General features: G+C 44.4%; 1 protein-coding gene across 1 annotated transcript in view; it reads right to left on the reverse strand.

The window, feature by feature from the left end:
• Positions 1-5,717, reverse strand: part of SMARCA5 (SNF2 related chromatin remodeling ATPase 5) — a 43,443-nt gene extending 37,726 nt beyond the window's left edge. The window contains exons 1-2 of the mRNA XM_002716930.6: positions 5,036-5,717; positions 1,480-1,554 (exon numbers count right to left, since the gene is read on the reverse strand). Of these exons, the coding sequence (XP_002716976.1) occupies positions 1,480-1,554; positions 5,036-5,209 (249 nt within the window). The 5' untranslated portion in view covers positions 5,210-5,717. The remainder of the gene's footprint in view (positions 1-1,479; positions 1,555-5,035) is intronic.
• Between the last annotated feature and the right edge of the window lie 2,870 nt (positions 5,718-8,587).

The following is an 8,587-nucleotide window of genomic DNA, read 5'->3' on the forward strand; positions in this document are numbered from 1 at the left end:
AACCAACAGGAAGGAGCTTTCTATCTCTCTCTCAAATAAACAAAAATTAGAAAAAAAAAAAAGACAATGCTATAGGCAAGCAGCATATACTATTCTTTGTAACCTATAGAGTATAATGCCAGACAGATGCAAAATAAACACACAACTGAATAATCACTTCTCTGGTCTGCTAAATATTAAAGGTGTTAACATAATCAGACAGTCACATTGTACTATGTGAATTCATAGAACACTTGCGTTCGATTTACACAGGCAAATAAAATATACAAGTTATAGAACATCATGTTCCACCTAATTTCAATTGGATGTTTATGCCCCAAATTATTTCTTAACTTTTATTTAATAAATAAAAATTTCCAAAGTACAGCTTTTGGATTACAGTGGCTTTTTCCTTCCTATAACTTCCCTCCCACCCGCAACCCTCCCCTTTCCTGCTCTCTCTCCCCTTCCATTCACATCAAGATTCATTTTCAATTTTCTATATATACAGAAGATCAATTTAGTATATATTAATTAAAGATTTGAAATTCAACAGTTTGCACCCACATAGAAACACAAAGTGTGAAGTACAGTTTGAGTACTACTTATAGCATTAATTCACATTGGACAACACATTAAGGACAGAGATCCTACATGGGGAGTAAGTGCACAGTGACTCCTGTTGTTGACTTAACAAATTGACACTCTTGTTTATGGTGTCAGTAATCACCCTAGGCTCTTGTCATGAGTTGCCAAGGCAATGGAAATGGAGGTCTTTTGAATTCGCCTACTCTGATCTTATTTAGACAAGGTCATAGTCAAAGTGGAAGTTCTCTCCTCCCTTCAGAGAAAGGTACCTCCTTCTTTGATGACCTGTTCTTTCCACTGGGATCTCGCTCACAGAGATCTTTCATTTAGGTTTTTTTTTTTGTTTTTTTTTTTGTTTTTTTTTGCCAGAGTGTCTTGGCTTTCCATGCCTAAAATACTCTCATGGGCTTTTCAGCCAGATCCGAATGCCTTAAGGGCTGATTCTGAGGCCAGAGTGCTGTTTAGGACATCTGCCATCCTATGAGTCTGTGTCCTAAATTATATAAAGTAAACTTAAGGGGAGGGCCAGTATTGTGATACTTCTGACACCAATATGCTATTATCAGAGTGCCAGTTCAAGTCCTGGCTGTTCCAAATCCAACTCAGCTCCCTAATGTGCCTAGGAAAGCAATGGAAGATGGCCCAAATGCTTAGGCCCCTGCCACCGACAGGGGAGACCTAGATGGAGTTTCTGGCTCCTGGCTTTGGCCTGCTCCAGCCCAGGGCTATTATGGCCATTTCAGGAGTAAACCAGAAGACAGAAGATCTCTGTCTCTCCCTCTCTGTCACTCTGCCTTTCAAGAAAATAAATCCTAAGCAAATAAAAAACAATTCCTACACATGGATGTTTACTACATTTAATCACCTAATGAAAAGTTTATTAAATTTTCTATTCATGCACCTAGGACATACCATTTTTTCTTCATAGGTAGGATCTGGTTCTTGGATTTCTTTTTGCTTTCCAGGTGACGCCTCATCAAACACTTCCTGGCAGGAGGGAAAAATCAGGGAATTGTTCTTCAAGAATAGACAATACAGCCTTATATACTAATTTCTACCCAAAACACATTCTAAATAATATATTCCTACCCCATACTACCCTGAACTGCCTAGATATTCAAAATGCCACCATCTAAGTTGAAAGGAAACCTGATGAAATAAATTTAAAACTAAAGGGTTAGGAACCCATTTAACCCAGTTATATAAAATGTACATAGATGTTGCCAAGACATGCAAAATATTATCTACATCATCCTAAAATAAAACTGACTGCAATATAAGCCTTCTGGGCAAATCTGCTTCTTTTTTTCTAATAAAAACTATGAAACCTGATTAAATAGTGTATGTGAAAAAATCCCCTTTTCATCATGAAATTGCATTATCTACACTGCTATTACACAAACATACAGATAAGGCAACATTAGCCACTTTGGTAACTACCTTCTGGTATATTACAAAAAACTTATCATGCAGCCTAAATTGAATACTCTACAGTATTTCTAAATTGGTAATAAATACACTGTTTTTGGACACTGACATGGAAATTTGTACTTGGCAATACATACTATAATAAAGATACTGTGAGTGCTTAAAAATGGAGGAGAGGGTGGGAAGGTGGTTCAGTACTAGACAGAGCCAAATGACCTAACTTTAAATGTAACTTCATTGCAAAGATCTATAAGCACCTCTAAGTACCTCTGAACTCATTACAAATCTCTCAAGACAAAGCCACTGAGGTTGACCAGTTTATAATTTTGCTGGAACACCAAGAATAGTCAAAGACACCCTACAAAAATAAAAGGTACTTTCCAACAGTAATCATTATTTCTTAAAAAACGGGACTCTAGGTTTTTTGAGGTTCTACATTTTTGGTACATGGTATGCCTACCTATCAAGTCAAGTCAATAGCCTGAAATAATGATGAAGTGCCAGCACTGTGGCATAGTGGGCTAACCCTCCGCCTGTAGCACCAGCATACCATATGAGCGCTGGTCATGTCCTGGCTGCTCCTCTTCTGATCCAGTTCTTTGCTGATGGCCTGGGAAAGCAGTGGAAGATGGCCTAACTGCTTGGGCCCTTGCACCCCTGTGGGAGACTTGGAAGAAGCTCCTGGCACTGGGCTTCATATCGGCCTAGCTGTGGACACTGCAGCCATTTGGGGAGTGAACCAGTGGATGGAAGACCTTTCTATCTCTCCCTCTCTCTGTCTGTAACTCTACCACTTAACTAAATCTTTAAAAAAAAAAAGGGGGGGGGGGATGATGAATAAAAACCCCATACTGTCAATACTGTCAATATGAGAGTAATAACCAAAAAATGAGATTGTTCCTTTAGCTTATCAGTACCAAGATAAAAGGAAAAACTGAATACAAAGGAAAGGTTGGATAATGTTTCTGAAAAACCAGCTCTATCAAAAAAAAAACCTGAAAAATACCTGGGATTATTTTCTTAAATTCTACTTTCAAACAAGAAAAAGGCACAGCCGGCGCCGCAGCTCACTAGGCTAGTCCTCTGCCTTGCGGCGCCGGCACACCAGGTTCTAGTCCCTGTCAGGGCGCCGGATTCTGTCCCGGTTGCCCCTCTTCCAGGCCAGCTCTCTGCTGTGGCCAGGGAGTGCAGTGGAGGATGGCCCAGGTCCTTGGGCCCTGCACCCCATGGGAGACCAGGAGAAGTACCTGGCTCCTGCCATCGGATCAGCGCCGGCCGCGGCGGCCATTGGAGGGTGAACCAACGGCAAAGGAAGACCTTTCTCTCTGTCTCTCTCTCTCATTGTCCACTCTGCCTGTCAAAAAAAAAAAAAAAAGGCACTTAAAAATATCTTTGTACCAACTGTGAAACTGGTTCAGGTGGTCAGATTATTCATGTGTGCTCAAACTGAGTTTAACAGTGAATCTCAGTAACTGCAAATTCAGTGAAGAGAGTATCTTCTCAAAGCCAAAACACTTAGTTTAGCCTTAACATTTACGCTCCTTTCTAATATTTAAGGAAGACCTCTAAAACTTTTGTTATGCCAAAGGTTTGAATGGCAGATTCTTTTGGAAAGCTAAGGGAAACTCTGAACATCTCTGTAGAGTATTGAACATTTACACACAATTGCTTTCAGTGCCACAGGCTTTCTCCTTAGGACACTGAGCAAGAATCCAAGTTAAACAGCATTGATAATCCAAAAGAACTACTCAAAACCCCAAGGGGTCGGGAGGTTTGAGAAGGCAACACTGAATTCATTTTAATTTGAAACAATCTCTATCACTGAAAACTAGAGAATATCAGAATTACTATTCTACTAACTGCTGTTCACAGTTCCTTTAAAAACGAGTGTGCTACTGCATCCTAGTTGCCTAAACAAAACTACTGTGCCAAATACCTCAAAGGTGAACTGCACCAGCATTTCCTTATTGCGGTAGTTCTCCATCAAAGCTCAGTTTTAGAAGTTACTTACTTCTATTCTATCTAGAGATTTAAAAAAATTCCCAGAAGTCTTCCTTCCGGCTGGAACTACAAAATGTTTCAAAACAGGGCGAAGGCCAAAAATAAAAATTGGAAGGAGCAATCTCTTTATTCCCAGCCATCACAGCGCCTAGGAACAGACCCAAGAGACCAAGCTGGCAGCGCCCCCATCTTTCCACCCCCACAGTACAGTCACCATCGCTTGGCCAACCCAACACCAGAAGGCTCAGCAAGCAAGCGAGGGTATCAACTTTGTTTTTAAAGACCAAATCCCAAAAAGGGGGAAACGCACTGGTCTAAAAGCCACCCAACCACCCACCCACGGTTCTCCTAATCCATTCACCCGCCCATGCACCTCCCCAGATCAGATGAGGATTCAAGACAGCTGGCTGCTGCCGGGGTCGCTCCCCTCCCTCCGGAGCAGTGCCTGGGAGGGGCCTCCTTCCCCTACACAGAGGCAGCTGCGCCCCGCTCATCCCCACTGCGCACTCGGCCATCCAGCTCTCGCCATTGTCTGGGCCCAGGACAGATACCGCCCCCACCGGGACCGGGAAGAAAAAAAGCAGGCCCGAATCCTCGGATGCGCCGCTCGCAAACGACTTCCCCGCCCCACCCCCGTATCCCACTCCCAGGGGGCCTCTCCCTCGCCCTCCCCACAAAGTTTGGTGGAAACTAAAACCTAGATTCCTAGATAGGAGAGCCAGTTCTGGGAAAGCTTTTACAAAGGTAAATCCCCCTTCGGCCCCAGCAATCAAGCAGACCCGTTGTTACAAGAGCGCTGAAAGATGTGCTAAGATTTGCTAAAGAGACTGAGCATTTCAACGTGGAGCGGCAGACGTCCAGTCCCCGCCGGCTCGGGTCTGCGTAGCACACGCGCAAAAAGTACGAGCATCCTTTCACAGGCTCCGAGGCCGAGTTCGGGTGCAGAGGAGTGAAGCGCGCCTCGGAGCTCCATCACTCGATCGCCTCCCGTGCCCCCGCGCCCGCCCCGCGCCCGCCCCGCGCCACCAGCCGCCCTCACCTCCATGTCGGCGTCCGCGGAGCCCGCGCTGGCCGCAGACGCCGCCGCCTGCGCCGCGACGCCCTCGGGGCCGCCTTTGTTGCCGCTGTTGCTCCCGCTGCTGGCGGCAGAGGCTGCGGGCTTGGAAGGCGCGCTCTCAGGAGGCGGGGGTGGCGGAGGCTCGGCCGCCGACATGATGTTCCGTCTGCGTCAGCCGCTGCTGCCAGATCCCGGGCCGCCGGGGATGCAGGAGGCCTAGGCCTGGGCGGCTGCGTCGCACGCAACTGATGGAGGAGCTGGAGGCCCGCCCGACTGCTCGCCCGCGCCGCGGCTCTGTCGCCGGCCTGAGCCGGGCCCAGCAGCCTGCCCCCGAGTCGTGCTCCTCTTCCGCGGGACTCCGGGTTCGACCGGCGCTTACCTCACGGCGGGAATCACGTCGGCGAGGGTGGGCGGGGCCAGCCGGGTCACTGAGGTCAGGGGAGGCGGGCAGAGGAGGAGGAGGGCGGAGTGTGAGGGGAAGGGGAAAGGAAAGCGAAAGAGAGGCTGAGGCGGGGATCGCGCTCTGCTTCCTCCTCTTCCTCCTCTGGCAGATATCATCTAGCTCGCCAGCATCCAAGACTACTACGTACGCCACCGACTTTCAACCCTCGCGAGATTGCTAGTTGGTTCACCGGCTGGGTCCGGAGAGCGCATGCGCTGTCTCTCCAAGTCGCGCTCGGCCCCTCCTCTTTCGGACGTCTAGCGGGCTCTGGGGCGGAGGGTGGGCGGGGCCTCGAGGGATTGCTCGGAGACGTAGGTTTGTGCGTCGGCTCTTTGGTATGACGCAATCGCTCTCTCAACACGCGTTTTTAACGGCTTGCTTCCCCGGGTCGCCCTGGGTTCTATGTCTGGCTCTGCGGCGGTCTCTCAGAACTTTCTCTGCCTGCTTTCACGCGGAGGCCTATGCTGGCCATCACCCACCTGCGGCTCCTGTTAGAGGTGTGACACCTCGGCCTTCACGACGTTTTGGTTTTCCCAAGTGATGCTCCATGGAAAAAACATGTTAGTTTTTTTTTTTGTTTTTTTGTTTGTTTTTTTTTTTGTCGTCGCATGTTAGCTACGTCAATCATTCCTAAATATTGGCTGCTTCCCTTAGGTACAGAGTTAGATGGCATTGCTTCTGAATTTACATGGTGTAAGTTAAGCAGAGAAGTTAATGTGCACACATAGAAATGAGAAAGATGAATAATCACTAGATGAACAATTTATCTTTTTTTTAAAAAAAAAGGTTCTTCACCAAGAAAAGTTGGTGTGGATGACTAAGAAGGCGGTGTTTAGGGTGGTACCCTGTAAGCATTCTATTTAATATGTATATTGTTACGTAGAAAGAATATAGCATCTAGTCAGAATATGTCTTGTACTTTTTTTTTTTTTAAGAGTTACTCATTTGAAAAGCAGAGACACAGAGAGAGGTCATCTGTCTGCTGGTTCACTGCCCAAATGGCCCCAACTGCCAGAGCTGGGCCTGGTGAAGCTAGGAACCAGTAACTTCCTCCAGGTCTCCCACCTGGGTGCAGGGGCCCAAGCACTTGGGCCATTTTCACTGTTTTCCCAGGCCATTAACAGGGAGCTGAATCAGAAGTGGAGAAGCCAGGACTCAAATCGGTGCTGGCACTTTAAGTGGAGACTTAATCTGCTATGCCATATCACCAGCCCCTTTCTTCCACTCTTTACAGTGTTAGGTAGAAAACTTGGGTCTGGGCTTGAAAAATCCTAAAATTATATGTAATTACATAAATAGAAGGGTCTTAAGTCTGATAGCTAAAGAAAACTGCAAAGAAAACAATGTCCATAAATAAGAAAAAAAAAAACCTCCAAAATGGCTAGTGTCTTTTAACATGTTAGTTTATATGTGAGTTTCTCATGTTGTGTAAGACTATTATTGGGAAAATATTAGAGAGGAAAAATACATAGGAGAAGCTAGAAAGAAGAGACAGAATGTTCAAATCCACTCAAAAGGGAAAAAGATTTTGAGAAGTCTAGAACTAGAGAAGAGGGGAGAGAAGCTACAGAAAAATACAGTGCCTAGAAACTAGGCTGAAGCGGCATTAGTTGTGTTAGGCAGATAGCAGTACTTACATGGAAACCAAATCACAAGGACCCTCTTTTTCTTCAACGACTAAAACCAACAGCTAAGCATGATACAGAATTAGTGTAGTAGTCATAGAATAGGCTCAGCAATCAAGCAAGCCTAGATCCCAGTGCAGGTCTACAATCAGCAGCTGTGTGAATGTAGACGAGTTATCTAGCCTTTCCAAAAGCAGTCCTCTCATCTTTTTATTATTCCAGCTTTATAATGAGGTAATAGTCTTATAATGTCATGAGAATTCAGTGAGCCAATACATGCAAGGAGCTTGATACAATGCCTGACATATAGTGAGCTCTGAGTTCGAATGTTAGGTATTCATATCCTGAAGGATCCTAAGTCTAAGTGTCAGGGACAAGTTGGAAGAAGGGAAACCTAATAAATTTTTAAGACAGAAGAGAGTAAGGAGAATGGTGGCAAGAAAGCACTGTAAGGAATTAGTGCTTTAAACACATTCCCAGCAAAGAAAAATGCTACAGTGTTAAAGCATGTTAGTTTTATATCTCAAATATTAAATGCACATTGTTTATACCTAAAATTCCTTTTTGTTAGATTTAATGGCTAGAACAGCTTGTGCTGTACTGAAATACAGTGGAACAAAGAGATGTTGCCAGAGGATAAAGGACATCAAAGAGCAAGGGAATCACACAGCACTCTGGCCTTGAATGGTAACAGAAGGGGGTTCAAGTTTTCTCAAGGACAAAGTAGGAAAGCTGCCCCTCTTCACTGAATGCTCATTTATTTTGTAGAAGCCTGAGAAAGTCTCATTACTATGACATAAAACGATATGGTGTTTGTGAGTATGTGAGAATGGGGATTTCCCAAACCAGATACCAGTGATCATGATTTATATTCTTTTCAGAGTGCTCCAACACAGGTTATCACTCGTGGATGAGTGGAGATTCCAGTTAAAGAGAAACACTAGACTCTTTCATCAGTAAGGCTTAAATACATTCTCCCCATTTTCCATCACCATCTCCTAGCAGTGGGTGACTTTGGTCTGTTAAGTGTGCCTACATGTATTTATGCTGTCAGTTAAAATTGTTCAAGTTCTATGGTATTTCCTTACCGTATGTGAATAATAATTTATCTATTGGATTGACTAGGTAAAATGCTCTCAGGAACCCAAATATTAGTGAAATTTAACTAACAACCTTGAAGCATTTTTGAAGAAAATTTGGATCTCTGTTCAAAATAGAAAGAAAATAGAAAGTTATGCCATTCAAACATTAATCAAAAGAAAAGTGATCATCTCCGTATCAAGTGGTCTTCAGAACAAAGAAAATTACAGGAGACAAAAATGAATATTATATGGTGATGAACATGTCAATCTACCAGGAACACAGTAATTCTATGTATGAAACAATATAGCTGCAAAATATTTGAAAAAATTGACAGAATTAAAATGAGAAATGACAAATTCACAATTATATGGAAACTACAGCATC

Source organism: Oryctolagus cuniculus, chromosome 8 (genome assembly GCF_051225735.1).
Source record: "Oryctolagus cuniculus isolate XC-2025 breed Fujian yellow rabbit chromosome 8, ASM5122573v1, whole genome shotgun sequence".
In the NCBI taxonomy this organism is placed as follows: Eukaryota; Metazoa; Chordata; class Mammalia; order Lagomorpha; family Leporidae; genus Oryctolagus; species Oryctolagus cuniculus.